The sequence below is a fragment of the Pimephales promelas genome, chromosome 17 (genome assembly GCF_988280905.1).
Source record: "Pimephales promelas chromosome 17, fPimPro1.hap1.1, whole genome shotgun sequence".
In the NCBI taxonomy this organism is placed as follows: domain Eukaryota; kingdom Metazoa; phylum Chordata; class Actinopteri; order Cypriniformes; family Leuciscidae; genus Pimephales; species Pimephales promelas.
Genome location: NC_142785.1, coordinates 18,735,537 through 18,754,119, shown reverse-complemented (window position 1 = coordinate 18,754,119; position 18,583 = coordinate 18,735,537). Strand labels below are relative to the sequence as shown.

At 39.9% G+C, this 18,583-nt stretch overlaps 1 protein-coding gene across 1 annotated transcript in view; it reads right to left on the bottom strand.

Moving 5' to 3' along the window:
- ca10a (carbonic anhydrase 10 (inactive)a) overlaps positions 1 to 18,183 on the bottom strand; it is a 176,762-nt gene extending 158,579 nt beyond the window's left edge. Inside the window, exon 1 of the mRNA XM_039661387.2 lies at positions 17,692 to 18,183. Coding sequence (XP_039517321.1) covers positions 17,692 to 17,749 — 58 coding nt within the window. The 5' untranslated portion in view covers positions 17,750 to 18,183. The remainder of the gene's footprint in view (positions 1 to 17,691) is intronic.
- Positions 18,184 to 18,583: the final 400 nt, after the last annotated feature.

Here is an 18,583-nt window from a genome sequence, read left to right as displayed (position 1 = left end):
TCTCTGGCCTGCAGGACTCTTCAATGTGTATATTAGAAATCATACAAATTATAACATTCACACAGCTGCAGACAGAACTGGACCTGTGGGAGCACATACAATTGTGCCCCAGATGGAAAAATGGCACAAGCGTTTCAGTGCAAGGTATGCATTTAGCTTCCCTTAATTACAGCATATTTAGAGGCTGCATACAAAATATACAGTACTATATAAATACTACTATATAGTAGGCAAAAAACATTGTGAGGCAAACGTGGTATGTCCAAATTCACAGTACTCGTAAAAAAAAAGTACCTGGCTGACCTACTTCTTCCGGCGTGATTCTGAAGTGTGCATACGATGGACACTTAACTATCCCATGATGCCACACGAGAGGATTATAATGACAGCATGGCGAATGTAGCATGTCCAGATTACATTCATTCAACACAAACATTCATACTATATAGAACATACTTTTTTAGCAGTCGTTATTCAAAATAAGTACCCACTCAAGAGAGTATGCAATTTCGGATGCAGCCCCAGAGCAGCTGAATAAAGAGATAAGTCTTAAAACATAGTTTTAACATATGGATGTCCTTAGTTTGATTCACAGTTGTTTACCAGTTCACCCTGATGTTAAATGCTTCGACTAAATTATGCTTTATTCAGGGTATAAAATGGACATCTACACTATCACTATGGTAAGCCTATAATACTTATCTATTTTAGAGCTGGTGGGACAGATTTTCCAGCAAATGCTATTTCCATTATTCATCCGTGCTTTACGTCATATCTGTAACTAAATGAGAGAAGGCCAGGCTATAGGCAGTGGAAGGTGGTGTTGTAATAGTTGAGGCAACAACAAATGAATCTCAGACTAAAAGGATTTTTCAGACACAAGGCAAAGCAACAGTGCTCATAATAAATCACAAATTAACATTGGATCGGCTCTTTAGAAATATATACAATCTGTATAGCATCATATTTGCTGTACATTTACAAGATTCACAACACATAGTTTATTTCTAAACCAGTTACTACTTTAGTCTAGTTACTCCATGCAAAAAAGAAAATTCTGTCATCATTTACTCAACCTCAAGTTGTTTCAAACGTGAATGAGTTTATTTCTTCTACTGACCACAAATGAAGATATTTTGAAGAACGATTGGAACCAAACAGTTGTTTGGTACCATTGACTACCATGGTAGAGTTCCAGTCGTTCTTCAAAATATCTTCCTTTGTGTTCAGCAGAAGAAAGAAATTCATACAGGTTTGCAACAACTTGAGGCTTGAGGGTTTTCATTTTTGGGTGGAGTATCCCTTTAAAGCCAACTAGCCAAGTTAGTTTACAATGTTTTACCTTACCCAAGTACCACTTGATGAACTAAACAAAATGTGCGTAAACAAACACAGCATCAGCTAATATGTGAGTTTGCTCCCAAGCACACGTCAGGAAGCTCGTTTTGCCCAAGGCTGTGGATTACAGGTAATAATGTTGTTTGCACATACCGATCGTTTCGCTTAAGACCTCAATGAATCAGGAGCCACAGGTATTCATTTGTTTTGCCTGTATTTGTTTTACAGTTTCAGCTGAAAATATTTTTTACATTTCTACTGAAGAAAAAAAAAAAGACACCTAGATCTTGGTTGGCATGAGTAAATTAACAGCAAATTACTTTTAGTTCACCCAAAAATTTCAATTGACGTTTACTCACCCATTTAATTGACATTTCAAATCTGTATGCATTATGCAATGCATACATAATAAATGCTATATGCAAATCTGAGCACAAAAGTTTCTGAATAACTTTGGTAACCAAACAGATTTGGTGCCAATGACCTCCATTGTACAGATGAAGAAAAAAAAAGAGAGAGAGAGAGAGAGAGAGAGAGAGAGATATCTTTTGTGTTGTAAAAAAAAGAAAAAAACATTATGTTTTGGAAAAAACTTCATGTTTTTCAATGCCATGACGCCAACTGAATTTTTATTTTTGGGTGAGCTATCCTAAAAAAAAAATAATAATAATAAATTTAAAAAAAAAAAGGATTCAAGTGTGGTTTTCGTCCGGGCCGTGGAACACTGGACCAGCTCTATACTCTCTACAGGGTGCTGGAGGGTTCATGGGAGTTTGCCCAACCAGTCCACACGTGTTTTGTGGATTTGGAGAAGGCATTCGACTGTGTCCCCCGAGGCGCCCTGTGGAGGGTGCTCCGGGAACATGGGGTCCGGGGTCCTTTGCTAAGAGCAGTCCGGTCCATGTATGAGCTTGGTTCACATTGCCAGTATTAAGTCAGACTTCTTCCCGGTGCATGTTGGACTCCGGCAGGGCTGCCCTTTGTCGCCGGTTCTGTTCATAATTTTTATGGACAGCATATCTAGGCGCAGCCAAGGGCCGGAGGGTGTCAGGTTTGGGGACCACACGATTTCGTCTCTGCTCTTTGCGGATGATGTTTTCGTGTTGGCCCCTTCACACCAGGACCTTCAGCATGCACTGGGAAGGTTTGCAGCCGAGTGTGAAGCGGCTGGGATGAGAATCAGCACCTCCAAATCCGAGGCCATGGTCCTCAGTCAGAAAAGGGTGGCTTGCTCATTTTAGGTTGGTGGAGAAATCCTTCCTCAAATGGAGAAGTTTAAGTATCTTGGGGTTTTGTTCACGAGTGAGGGAAGGATGGAACGGGAGATTGACAGACGGATCGGTGCAGATTCTGCAGCAATGCGGTCGATGTATCGGTCTGTTGTGGTGAAGAAGGAGCTGAGCCGTAAGGCAAAGCTCTCGATTTACCGGTCAATCTACGTTCCTACTCTCACCTACGGTCATGAGCTTTGGGTCATGACCGAAAGGACAAGATCCCGGACACAGGCGGCCGAAATGAGCTTTCTCTGCAGGGTGGCGGGGCGATCCCTTAGAGATAGGTTGAGAAGCTCGGTCACTCGAGAGGAGCTCAGAGTAGAGCCGCTGCTCCTCCACATCGAGAGGGGTCAGCTGAGGTAGCTCGGGCATCTGTTCCGGATGCCTCCTGGACGTCTCTAGGCACGTCCCACTGGGCGGAGGCCCCGGGGAAGACCTAGGACACGCTGGAGAGACTACGTCTCCCGGCTGGCCTGGGAACGCCTCAGTGTCCCCCCAGAAGAGCTGGAGGAAGTGTCTAGGGAGAGGGAAGTCTGGGCATCTCTGCTTAGACTGCTGCCCCCACGACCCAGCCCCGGATGAGCGGAAGAAGATGGATGGATGGATGGATGAACTATCCTTTTAAGGCAATACACCTTGAAACTCACTTTTGCTACAGTCCAATTACTGTTCGTAATGTTTTTTGCCTAGGGCTCTGACATGTTTTCACATGTTGTGATTTGGTTTAAGATTCTGCTCCAACCCACAGTCTCTTATTAAGCATTTGATTAAATCCCCACCCCAACAAATTGTACAAAAGAAAAGAACAACAGGCACTTACACACCTATAGATCATTTGTTTTGTTCCAAAAGAGGTACTTAATTTGTTAAAATTTAGCAATTTCTTCTTGGTGTGGTTCGCTTTCACAAGGCAACCATTTAAAGCGTAACAAGTCACATGCAAGTAACTGTCCTCTTATTGGGCAGAGTTTCCTCTGCGTCATCCATCAAGATGATTGACAAGTTCACTCCATAATCGTTATTTGTAACTGTAGAGACACACAAACAGTATACAAATTTAGCCGTAATTTCCGCTGTTTAATTATGTACTACGTTCGTATTAATACAGCAGAAAATCCAAACGTGCTCTCTCTGGATCTCCAAGTGCTGTCTAGAGGGTTATCAGTGTCAAGGCACACACAAACACTATAGATGAATGTTATAATACAGCTAGAGCAGGAATCAAGGCTCGCACAGAGAAGCGCAATTACACATTTAAAATTTAACATTTTAAGGTGAAGTGCTCTTTTGGTTTTCAACTGTGATCACTAATGTGCTCACTCACAGAATCAGACACTACTGAGATAGAAATATATACATTTTCCCCATAATGAATTACTGTTGAATTACACCACAAGCAAACTGCCCCAGAGTTCGTTTGCAATCGAGCCAAGATAACCATCTCGGACCAATTGTTTTGATGCAGAACCAAGCGTGATTGTAGTGTTCACATATGTCTAAATGATCCGAACCATGGGATAAAATGTACCAGGTTCCGAAACAGACGCTCAGGTGTGAAACCACACTGCTACTCAACGACTGCATACATTTAGATCCCTGATCCCTCTAAAGAGCATTTCAAAACCAAGTGATGAACTACCTACACATGGCACTTTCAGAAGTCTCAGAGAAACTAGGTGATGCTGTAAATAAAAAGTCTCAGAGGAACTAGGTGATGCTGTAAATAAACACTTCATCAGAAACTAATTGTCAGAGGCGACCATTAGTATTCATCATGCAACAGAGCCAGTCCCGGGCCTCATCCATACAGGGTGAAAAGAGGAAGAGGCGCAAATGCCGCCCATAAATGAAACTTGACCTTGCCGACAGCTGTTGTGCTTACTGACTTATGAGATAATTGTCTTTCACCCTGCCCGTTTGTGGCACCAAATTATGGATCCAGCTGCACTAGAGTAATGTTGCAGGGCTCATCCCCTGTGGACTCCTTCAATCAAGCCCAAGCATCCTGAACCGTTTATCAATATAAAAAGGCCAAGCAATATGCTGTATGTGTAATCATCCTTGATACGTTTCATCATTCCTATGAGCCACTGATCGGACCTCTGAACAGGCTTCTACAAAGCCATGGTGTAATCGCTTTAGGAGTAATACAAAGATTTAGCAGCAGCGATGACATACTTTGCATTAGGATTAGTCTAATGATTATTTTTACGATTAATCAATCAGATTTTTCAGATTAGCCGTTTAATATAGCAATACTATTTTACGGGTAATCTATTGCTTATTTACTAATTAGTCACTAAAACCTTTAGTTACTTACAAATAAAGAAGTTACACAAACGGTAACTTCTCCCTGCAGAAACTTCATTTAGCAGATTAAAGTAGCTGCTTGGATACAAATCTTTAGAAACGAACAGCAGACACATCCGTATTCTAACAATGTATATATAGTGACAATATCAAAAAAGGGTGATTTCCATAACACCGGGAAGTTTGATAGCAATTGACAGCGTGTTATATAATAAATGAATCCAATCGAGCGCCGTGAAATCATCCATCTTCAGATGAACGCAACTCATTTCTTCTCCTCCGTGAGTAAACAAACCCCTCACAATAACAGTGCAGTGTGGCTCACATATTATACGACAAGGCAGACAACTGCCCAGTGCGATTCCATTCATACAGTGTCAAAGATTGCGAAAAACGTGCTGAAAATTTTGTAAGGGAACTATAAATTACTACAAATTCCCTTGTTTAGGGTGTACCATAAAGCTTGATAAAACATGATAAAACGTTGTAACCGCCCATCATTTATGTATTTGCAAAACAACAATAACTTACTTCAAATTTGCCAGTCATGGATGGTTTCGGATAAGCGGATCCACAGCAGCATTGGCACCTATGCTCTGTTTTGCATCATCATCATTGTCCCACATTCTCATTTATTTGCTGGCAAATGGTGGAATTCATGCGCAGGGAAAGCTGTCAGCGAATCGCCCGCCCAAGTGATAAATGTGCTGTTACTGCCAGATCTTGATAAACGAAAATCCCATTTTATTTGATACAAAACTAAATAGACTAAAAAAAATCATAGTATTTTGTTATCTCAATAAGGAAATGTATTTTTAATGAAAATGTATAAACCGTTAAACCCACTGCTATACTGTGCGAAACAGTATGCCCGAATTCACCGAAATAAGACAGTTGGTGAAAAGTACCCAGTGAGTTTCTGAAGTGCAGATCTGATGGACACTTTATCTCATGAGGCCATGAGAAATGATTTGTTGGTAGCTGACATGATGGATGTAGTACATCCTTATATTCACACTACACACATTCACACTATAGAACATATTTTTAATGGGTGCAAAGTCATTATTTATTCAAAAGAAGAACGAACACAGTACGCAGTTTCAGATGTAGCCTTGTTTTGTGAAACATGACAGCCCGTTCTCATCCTTTAGCGTCACATAAAACACTATATTTGACAAAACGGCGCTATACTACGCGCATGGCACCCTTTATCGTTAATATAACACGCGAACCCAAGACGTCATAAATACTTTAGCGTGAATATGACACGCAGACCCTACCCCGCACCTAAACTTAGCCCTCACAGCACGTGTTATATTAACGATAACGGGTGCCATGTGTGTAGTATAGCGCCGTTTTGTCATATAGCGTTCAATATGACGCTAAAGGATGAGAATGCGTTGAACATGACCATCATTGATATCATTGATATCGGATTCAGTCGAGATGTCATTTTAGCCTATTAGGATTATTACATTGAGGACACTGGCCTGTATCCTTTGTGGATAAACACTAGATTTAATACTGGATGTTTTTTGGTTGGCCTTAATATGACCCCAGCAATGCAAAAAAAAAAAAAAGTTATTCAACAATAAATAAATTATATGACAGATGGCATGGTAGGAAATGCACATCCACTGCCTTAAACAGCAAAAACAACATGGAGAACTTAGCACTTCCCTCGGGAAACGCATCGAGGCAAATGTGAGTGTGGAAGTTTTACTACAAGATATAAACTTCAGCAGTATTATTGGAGCATTTGCAGCGATTTCTCTCAGAGACTCGCACACTTATCAACAAGCGCACAAACTGCTTCTGTATTGTGAATTCAGGTTCTCTTAGAACAATTCGTTTGGCAATTTACATAATATTTAAATGTTTTGAACTGTGACATAAGCCCCTCATTCTGGAAGGGAAAGGATAAACAACCAAATCACATTGAGGAGGATGCTGACAATCTTGCAACTCACTCTCTCTTTCACTCTCTCACTCTCTCACTCCACATGCACAGATGCAAACTCACTCACAGACACATCTGCATGGGATTATCAGATTAGTCGGCTGAGACAGTGTTGCCCAGTGTGTGTGTGCAGGATCAGCCACAGCGAAAGCCTCTGTACTATCCCGTAGATAGTACGTAAAGATACTCCCTCGTAAAGAGAGCCGAGATCACCGTCAAGCTGCGGCGAGTGTCGCTTGTTGAGCTAAGAGCGGCTAGGTGCACATTGTGGATGATGTGCCACAGGGCATCTGAGAGCTAGTGCAAACATGTCATGGTGTCTTGCTTCTGTGGGTTTGTGACAAGATTCATGGCTGTTTTTTTACAAATGGCTATGCCCGTTGCATGTGACAGTCAATAGTGTTAGCTACACCCACCCATCAGCGAAGACCTAGCTAAACACAGCTGCTCCTGACTAGCGGCTGATTTAGAGGTTCAGCAAGTCTTTAGCCTTTCAGTGTTTTCAAATATGGCTTGTGTCTGGTTTTACTGAATCAAATGCTTAATTAAATTAAATGCTTATTCAGGCTAATTCAAAATTCACACTAAAATTCCCAGGATTCAGGGAAAGTGGGAGTCATTTTATAGAGAGCATGAGATTAGAAACATTAGTATGGTTATTAATGAGAAACATTACTCCAATTTTATCTAATTATAGTTTTATCATACGTTCTCTAATTTGAGCTATAAAAATAGGTTACATTTTCTGCATGGGACCAAAATGAAAACCAAAAAATCATTAATTGAATGCATTCATTTGAATATTCCACAATCATTCACAAACATGTTGGGCCCACAACTGCTTAATGAGTTCAATGAACCATGCAAAAAGAATCATGCAAACTAGGATTTGATAAATTACAACATTTAGCCACCATGGATGAAAGTGCACGCAACCTCTTCAAGTCTTAAAAATACCACCGTAAATGCCTCACTCACATTGATACCATCCATTGGAGATGGTATTCAGCACTGATTAATCCAGTCCTACAAGACTAAAGGACTAACTTTTTTTTATTTCCAAGAGGTATGAAGGAATGAATGTGAATGGTTACATAAACTACAATCCACAAAATTAGTACAGTATATGCTGCTATCAATGAATTGAGTGGCAAACAACTTAAACAGATCTGCGCAAGTCCAAATGCTTTTGACTGGACTTGATCACACAATCTTCCAATTACCTGGATGAATGCAGACCCTCATGTTGTCACAACAGCAAAGGCTAACTGCAACAAACTAGGACTTTAAACTCTAGTGTGTCAAATTTTGATTTTAAGATTTTCAGTCCTATTCAAACAAACCTGAAAGACAATCAAGTCTGTTTATCATAATGGTGGTACAATGTTTTTTGACTAGGCTGAGAAATCTGGCAATACAATAACAGGCATCTGCAGCTATGGGTCCCATTCTTCGTACGTCGCTAACTCACTTAGCTGGATTTGATTGTTGGCGATTTGGAATAATCTTGGATTGTTTGGTTCTTCGACGCTCATCCTGGACTTGCTGTCATAGCAATAGGTGCACAAGCTTAAACCTGCTTGCAAGGCTTATTTCAGGATAACAGGATTAGATCGCGGCTTATAAGCGGAGGTGATCCGGGAAGTATTTTAGCGCAGCGCGATAGCGTAGGTTACTTTTTGAGAGATTTAATTTGTCTCATGACTCATGAGGATGTTGTTGACATCATTAATTTGTTGGAAACGCATAAATGCTTGACTCGTCGGGCTTTAATACCGTTGCAATTCTTATCCACCAGATTAGTAATATTATATCAAATTTTAAAAGGCAGTTGACAGACTAAAATATCTTAGATGGTATGTGACTATGTTCTCCATCACAAATATGCCCAGGATCTGTGCATGACTCACGCATTTTCAGACATTTATGCACATTATTTGAACATATAGAAAAAATATAAATATCAAGCTCTGCTCACTGTATTACTTACACTTACTTATCCTAACAAAAATGAATTCTTCCACTATGCAGGTGATTACAACAGGATCCTGCTTGGAAACAGTTGTTTTATGACCCCATTCCCTGACCCAAACCCCAGATCAGTTACAATGACGCTCTACCCAGGACAAGGACAAACAATGAAGTGAACTTTAGCCAACTAAAGTGTCTGAAAAGTCTAAGGGTTGCCTGTGACATTGCATGGGCCATATTAAACACCAAAAGGAAAAAAAATAATAAAACATTTCATTAATGTTTAATAAATGACAAATATGCTTAATTCTTTGAGTTTTATTTGAATTGTTCTTTGTAAAGAAAAGCCAGTGATAATCATTTTTTGCCTGCAATAAGAGATATTATGCAAACTCAGCAATTGTATGTGTAAAATAATAGCACTTACTCTGAAGTACATAAACAACTGTATAGTGTCAAAATACTTTTCTAGGGGTAGGGGTAAACCTGTCAACACATGCCTTATGCATCAAAAATGAAAAGGAAAAGTACAACACTGCCCACCTCTGCATCACTGCTTTGTGCAGACTCTTAGATGTGGACTCTTGCAACTCTGCATTCAGAAATAATAGGTACTCCAATGTAAATTAAGTAATATTTATAAAAATAATTGTAAATTAAGTTATGTATGCACTATACCTGAGAGGGTTTCTTAACTGTCCTGTGCATTGGGGGAAAATAGGCTGTGATGACAAAGTGCTGTACTTTCTTCCCTTTTGATGTAACCACTTGCTTGGGATAAATTTTAGGTTCATTTACCAGCAGTGAAGGTTTTGCTGCCCCTGGCCTCTGGCTGTGGGTCTGAGGAACAGCTGAACCCAGGGATGTCCTCCTAATGGGTCGGTTCACATTTAACCCAAGGGCCAGCTCTTCTGCCTGGGTATGATGTGGGATGCAGGACCACCTGTTTGTTTTTCTTTTCTTTTTTTTCAGCCTTTTTCTTGGTTGCTTTTATAAAACAGCAAACATTTATTGACAGTGCCTTTATTTAAAGAGATTAGTAAAAGTAGTACAAATTACCATTATTACTTTACTACTTATATAATACATTATATATACAGTATATATATACACTGCAATAAGTGATAAAGACATCTAACATGGTTACTACAAACTTAATTTGGCTGCTACTTTTTGCCAGCCCTCTCTCCTAGCGTTTGCAAACTTTTTTTCCTTAGCGTTTTTATTAAGTTTTCATATCCTCAAGTCAGCATATCCTTCAAGCAATAACTCTGCTCTGCTGCGGTGAAAAACTGAGCGCGCTCTTTGGCCACAGTGAGCAGCGTTGCTGATCAATGTTTCTACTATCGATACACATTCCCTTTTAAACCAGTGCATGAACGTGCAATTATCTCAGATAACTCAATCAAGCTATAATCATAACCGGCAGGAGTGTTCGAAGAAGCTAATTAGCCGGATCATGATGATGTCTCGTTTGATCTTGGATGTTTCAAGCAACGTACGAAGAACGGGCCCCTAATATGTAAATCGAACATATGAAAAGACAACATCTACTAACTTCCAATGTTACTCACTGAGACAGGTTTGAAATATCTGCAAAGATCCTGTCTTGGTCCAAAACAACTTTACCAGACTTTAACTTAAGGATGTCGGAAGTTAACGAAGAGCTAAATCAATCAATCATTACTCTTCCTAATCCTTAGGAAAACAATAGAGCCTTCGTCTTTTCAAGGCTTGGGCCCTAAATATAGAAATACTCATATAAAAATGTTGATTGATAAATATATATTAATATATATTACAGTATCATGAAAGTACACCCCTCACATTTCAGTAAACATTTTAGTATCTTCTCAATGGACAATAATATAGAAATTAAACTTGGATATATTTTAGAATAAATCAATGTGCTGCTTGTGTATACTGTATTTACTGTCCTCAGAAAATAACTCAACATACAGACATTGGTCAAAATAGCTGGCAACAAAACTGAGTACAGTGCACCCTAAGTGATAATACAGATGCTGTACATCGTTTAACCATGCAAAGCCACATGCCCTATTAATCATTATGTTTTTGTCTGCTTGACAGGACCATTCAAATTTGCGCACCTTGTTATCCTGGTTAAAACCAGGCCATTCTCAGTTGTAACTGAGATATGGTCTGGCAAAGCATCATAGACAAATCATTTCCAGAGGGGCGTCACCAACGGACGTGACATGTAGACCTAAAACCAATCAGAGCGATGAAGGAGATGACGTTTGCAGTGCGGCGGCAGGCAGAGAAACATCTCCGAGTGTTGTTCTTTGCTCGGTTTTTAACAAAAAACAAACGTTCAAATCGCTTAAAAACAGATGTGATAGCTGATTCGAGCGAGGGATGTTCGACGGTGGCATCTTTGTAATGTAGGCTACAAAATCTGCTTCAAAATACCAGCTCTGTCGTCATCGTGTAAAGCCTGCCCCAACGTTTCTGATTGGTGCCGTGATTTCTGCAGACTGGAAATGGGTTTGAATGAGCTCCTTGCCAGACTAACTTTCAGAGCAAATCTAAATATGCCGGAAGTTGTCTGGGTTTTCCCAGGCAAGTATCTTGTATTAGAGCACTTAAAATTTGTGCTTTGAGTAAAATTCTTTCATACTGACCACTGGAGGTTCAGCATGGCACCTCATGGCAAATAAATCTCTAAGGATTTGAGCATTAATTGTTGCTCTCCACAAAGATGGCCAAGGCAATAAGAAGATTGGTAACACCCTGAAACTGAGTTACACAGGCCCACATACAGAGGTTTTTCAAGACGGGTTCAATTTGGAACAGGCCTCGCGGGGGTCAATCAAAGCAGTGCGTCAGGTTCAGGAGCTGGCTTTCAAAAACAGACGCATGAGTGCTGCCAGCATTGCTTTAGATGTTGCAGAAGCGGAAGGTCAGCTTGTCAGTGCTCAGACCATACGCCACACACTGCAACAAGTCGGTTTGCATGGCCGTCGTCCCAGAAGGAAGCCTCTTCTGAAGCTGGATAACTGAAAGCAACCCGTCCCAGAGCATGAATTAGTGGAACCATGTCCTGTGGCCTGATTAAGACTAAGGGTGTATTCACACCTGCCTTGTTTGGTTCGATTGAATCGAACTCTAGTTCGTTTGCCCCCTTGGTGCGGACCTTTTGGGCAGGTGTGAATACAGCAATCGAACTCGGGTGCGGACCAAACAACCGAACCGAGACCCAGCTGAAGAGGTGGTCTCGGTACGGTTCCAAACGAACTCTGGTACGGTTCGTTTACGGTGTGAACATGAACCGACCCAATTGCAAGAAAGCACTGCGTCGAAAGAGAATATGGCGCGTCTTTCTGCGCGTCATGTGTGAATGTCTAATCGCGCAAAGATGCAAAAAAAATATCATTTGCGGTTCATAAAGCATTTGCAGTTCACCACCTTTTGGTGGTGGTTGACGAGTTTCCCCCTTAAAGCGAGTGCCGAGAAAAATTCTATATAAATGTAATGAATTATTATTATTATTAATGTGATGCGTTAATTTACGTTAAACTGGACAAACTTAATCGCAAGCGTTAACATTGACAGCACTTGTTAGTAGGCTACACAATAAGAATCTCATTATTTGAATGAGTGAACATAGCCCCTCTCTATGAATGAAAACTTTATACCTTCTCCGTCTTCTGTGCAGTGCCACTTGTAACGCAAAGTTGAGATGTTGCCCAGAGATAAAAAAAAAAAAAAAAAAAAAAACAGAAGGTGGTCGAATGAAAAGATGCACGAGAGACGAGAGTTGTCGTATTTCCCCGCGTTTATAGAGCCACTCAAACGTTACACTCGTCGTCTTCTCAAAATCCGAATTACAACTTCGTATAGATGACATTGTATCAAATGATACTCATTAGTTTCTTCATATTGCGTTTGTACAGAATTAACACAAAATTAGTAAAAGAACAAATATTGCAGTATGAAATATATGGAAATATCTCCATGCTGAGCCTTTTTTGCACTTCCTGATTTCCCTTGAGAATCCTTGTCCAATGAATGGACGACCTTAGCACACGTGTGTTTGGTTTACAAATTTTGGTTCACTTGCAAAAAGAGCAGTGTGAAAGCGAACCGTACCAAAAAAATAATAATAATAATTTATTTGGTCCGGACCAAAGCAAGTGAACTATCGGACTTTCCTGGTGTGAATACACCCTAAGATAAACTTGTTTGGGTCAGATAGTGTCCAGCATGTGTGTCGACGCCCTGGTGAGAAGTATCAAGAAAATTGTGTCTTGCCTGTAGTCGAGCATGGTGGTGGGGTAGCATCATTGTCTGGGGCTGCATGAGTGCTGGTGGTGTTTGGGAGCTGAGCTTCAATGAGGGAAACATGGATTCCAACATGTACTGTGACATTCTGAAGCAGAACATGATTGCCTTTAGAAACTGTGCTGGACAGCATGATAACGACCCCAAACACACACCAACTGCCTTGCTGAAGGAGCTGAAGGTGATGGAGTGGCCAAGTATGTCTCCAGACCTGAACCCTATTGAGAACCTGTGGGGAATCCTCAAGCCAGGGTTTCTCAAACTCAGTCCTGGAGGGCCGCTTTCCTGCAGAGTTTACCTCAAACCATGATCAAACACATCTGAGCAAGCTAATCAAGGTCTTCAGGATCACTAGAAACTCACAAGTAAGTCTGTTTGATCAGGGTTGGAGCTAAACTCTACAGGGCAGCGGCCCTCCAGGACGGAGTTTGAGAAACCCTGCTCAAGCGGAAGGTGGAGAAGCGCCATGTGTCTAACATCCAGCAGCTCTGTGATGTCATTATGGAGGACCGGAAGAGGATCCCAGCAACACCCTGTGTAGCTCTGGGTGAATTCCATGCCCAGGAGGATGAAGGCAGTGCTAGATAACAATGGTGCTCACACAAAATATTGACACTTTGGACACAGTTTTGACATGTTCACTCACATTTGTACTCACATGAACTCACATTTGTTTCCAGCTATTTTGACAATAATAGCTGTCTGCCGAGTTGTTTCCTGAGGACAGTAAATATTTACTGCTATACAACATTGACAACTCTAAAATATATCCAAGTTTCATTTCATAGAATTGTCCCTTGAGAAGATACTAAAATGTTTGCTGAAATGTACTCACTTTTGTGATATATATATATTTTTTTATATTACTATTTTTATATAGTGCGTGTATATACTGTACACACAAACACTTATATAAACTAGGGCTGCAAAATTAATCGCAATTAAAATGAAATCACAGTTAAACTAATTTTGCTTAGTGTGATTATGAAAATTGTGATAGCTGCTATTATATTTTATGCGCAGCTTGTCAGTGAAGCACAGCTCTGTGATCAGTAAATGCTGCTCCATCTAATAGCACTGTGAGTTTGAGTCACTTGTAACGTGCATTTGAAAAAGCAACACACATAAAACATCTTTCCAAACATGAGAAATATGAACCTTTTTGAACATTTAATAATAACATGTTTTGACTCCAAACTCACTTCATAATGTCAGTTAAATGCATCCTTCTGTGAGATGGTGTGGCTTCTTACACAGGATAAGGTACACAATATATTTCACAATATCCTGTACAATGATAAAGGCTATGTCGATTTGAAATATAAATATAATTTATCATCATGAAAATACCAGAGAATGCGAGCGCTCTTTCAGATGGAGCAGAATTTACCACCGATCACAGAACAGTGCTAAGCCGACAAGCTGGGTATTAAAAATTAATAATAATTATATATATAATTTTTATTATTTCATTTTATTCAGAGCATAGGGAGGCTGACTCGATTACATCATTTGCAGTGCTTCATGGGAGTGGACGAAGCTAAAGAGCCCTTTTGGTGCAATTATCTGTACAGCATCATGGGTAGTTTATTTTTTTCCACTACGGTTTCAACTGTTAAACAATTATTTTAAAAAGGAACCCAGCTTTTGCACTCTATTACCATTACACAGAGTTAACCGTGTCACCACAATACCAAATATCCAGTGAGGTTCAAAAATCCAACACTGTCTATCCTAAAGAGTATGATCATTAAATGAACTAGAAAGAGCACAGAATAAATCAGTCCCAATAATCATAATTAATAGAACTATAATTGATTTCATATCAACAGTCCCTCTAACACTGCATGCACACACAAGGAGATGGTCTGCACTTTTTGAAAATCTTGGTTCATGAGGCGATCCCTGTGCCGCTGGATCCAGAGCGGCATCAAAGCAAATGTTAACTGCCATAACTAAACAAATGCTCATGCTCTGCAAATGTCAGCTAAAATCTATGATGTTCTGGTAAGAATGCCTGAAAACCAAAGGGCTAGGGAAGTTGGGACTTGTTACAGTCCAATTATGACTGTAGTGGGGACAAAATGGAATCTTTGATCTTTGTGAGCATGATGCTGCGACAAAAAAAAAAAAAAAAAAAAAAAAAATCACTGAGAGCTTCTTGTTAAACCAAAAGACAGAGACCTTCCCAAAAAGATAAAACAAAGGTTTAAACAGCAAAATGGAGTGTTTATCCATCTGTCATAAAACAATGCAACTGCTTACAACAGACATTGTTGAAAGTAAATAAGAGGGCTTTGCTATTTGGGGATTGATGGGTGTGGAACAAATCGGAAATGTTTTGAAAATGATAACCATGATACACCATAGCTACACCAGGAAATGTCTGAAAGTCAATGTTAATTCAAAATGTACCTTATTTTCTTTTTAAAAAGCACATCCCTGCTCTTATTGTGAAAGATTTATGGTGCACCTTATTCCAAAGGGTAGAAAGACCTTCATCATAATCATTATTCAAATTTTTTAAAACATGCTCTTCCTCTGAAACATTTTGACGTCACTTGAGCTGTGTGGGATACTGGGTAATGTTATCCGAACCCAGTGCCAAATAGCAAATATGCATTCATTCTGGCTCTGCTTTGATACAGTGTGTAAAGCCCAGTTTTCATAATCCAATCCATTCCTGATGGCTAAAGACCAGTATTTCCAAATGATAAAACTTCAGATGAGTGCACAACAATTCACGTTGACTAAGTGGAAGAGGGAGACAAAACTGGTGCAAGATTTAAGGGCACTACTAAACATATAACCAAAATGCTCATTGGAGCTGATATAATGATCATATTTAGAGATTCATCTTTGTTGGAACGTCTTAAAGCGTTGTTTTCACATGCGGGCTGTTCGCTTTTTCTGTAGGCACTCCGAAGTCTAGACGAAGTATTTTGCATTTTACAGCAGGTGAATCTGTTGTCAATGGTGATTGTCGTTTGAACCTTTCTGGATTCACTATCAAATTGATAAATTTAATTATATCAAGTGCTGTGAGAAAAGGCTATAAATCTCCACCTCCAACATCCTCAAACACAATATAGCTTATACTAGCCGAGACTCCTCCTTTATGTGTACAAATGTGACGTAATGACGCAAAGACATCCTCAAATCTCTGGCGGAAATCCACCAGTACCACTGGAATTAAAACATTGATTACAAGCTTACCGATTTGAATCAGGCTAAGGCAAGCAGACAGTTTTTAACACTGGCTGGTTATGTATTTTCTCAAATATGTATTTTGGAAAAATTGTAACCCAAAAAAGCTATGGACTGCAGCTTTAAGCAAAACACAAGAAATATTTATAAGAATCTTTGGAGTCACATTATAAACACTGCTAGTATTTCACAAAAACACATTAAAAAAACAAACGACTCACACATACTTTAACCACATTGTGTTCCTACGTAATGTAAAAAATGAATATTTCAAAGCAATAACAGTCTGAATTTCCAGTCTGAAGTAGCCTCATGTAAAATGTTCACCATCGTGGAAATGTACATGAGGTTACTAAAAAGGAAAGCACTCAGAGGCCATACACTATCAAGGACGTTTACATTGCCTGTCCTACGCATCATGAGAAAGACTGATGTGTTACGCGCCGAGTAGCCTACAATGTCCAGTTCTCGCGTGGGCGACACTGCTGGACGCGTTCCATAACCCTCTCGCGAGGGGCTTTAAAGTTGAACCAGAACTGACTTGATTTGTTTAGTCATTCAATAACATTCGTGACTTTTATTTGGACGGCTTTTGGCAGTCATTTATACTTCTGCCCACTGAATAAATTATTTCCGCGGTTGTTGTGGTTTTTAACACTATAATGTCTGAGAGGACAGCATATTCGACCTCACACGAGCTCCACATTAGACTGACTAAGTGATAGTAACTGGTAAAATGGTAACAGTTCGAGTAGACAAAATTCGGGCTGCAATTCAGTTTTCCATTGCAGAATTGGTCTTTGCAGTTGGATGACCGCCTCCAAAAATCAATTTTTCACATTTAAATAACCAGTGGCTGAAAAAGTCAGCCTATTACTAATTTAATGTAATTTAATTTTTAATGCAATTTACGCTTCACTTACTGTATGGCAAGCCAGCCTTACACCACATAACCTACCCGAATGAGTTATAGCCTATTAGTCTATGGAAAAAATTACCATCACTAAAATATAACAGCCGCACAGTATTAAGCAAAATGTTATTTGACGAAGCCTTATTATAAATGGCGTGGTTGAACGTTGTAGGCAACACACAAAAATAAGTGATTTTTATATAATCAAAAAACTGGATTTCGATGGAATTCCGCGCCGAAAGATTTGACGTAATAATATTAATATTACATTATTTGAATAATAGGGGACAAACTACGTAGCCTATACAGTGAATGATTTTGTAATACATGTTTTATGGTTTTAACGCAACTCACACGAATATCAAAGCACTTCTTGTAAAGATTTTTTTAAGCATAATATACAATCTTACCTGAAGTGCAAATGAGATTGACTTGAAGGATAATAAATATTTCCCAGATTATATCCATGTTTTGTCTTCATTCCAAGTCCATTGCGCTCAGAAAACGGGTATCAGTTGCAGATGAGTCCACCCAGTCTCTTTCCCACTGGACACCTTCCACAAGATCCTCTCCAAATCACACACATAGCACATTTATCTCGAGGACATAACGCCACATTTCAAACAGGCTGAAATCCAAACAAGACTGTGTCCCGAACTAAAGGGGATCTAGAGTGATATCCTCAGTGCGAACACTTTAAAAGATGTTTTTTCGTTGCGTCCCACAAGCCTCCGTAAAATGACTCAAGCGTTCCAGAAGTGCGTCTGTTATGCCACGCAGACGCTGGACTCCGTTGATGTGACCCTGCGAAAAGAAAGAGTACAACTGTGATTTGACGTGTCCTCGTAGTGGGCAAGGTCGGAGCTCTGCGCGAGTTTTAACTAGGTTTAACGGGTAAGTCACGGGACCGCGCACTTGCTGTAAGGGGGCGTGCTTCCCTCGTTCACGACGTGCCGTTACACTTACCAGCGCACGCGAGCACTGATTCATTTATCCATCTGCTTTCATAAAGTGTCATTAAAGAGAGGAAAGTTGTAAATAAGAAAACCTGTGGCGTTTTGTTGGAACACTTACGGGAGTTGACAGTTTCTATGACAGTACAAAACATCTTACAAACAAATTTACCTGCGGAGTTATGAAATACTGCAGAGGAAGTGTCAGTAAACAATCCACAACAACACTGCAGGCGAGATAGTCTGCGCGCCGCTTTCCTCTTATCTACTTTTATACAACGGGACAGTTCAAAAAGGTAAAACAAAAAAATCAAATCCAGTGGTCCATGAGACAAACTGATATTTCCTG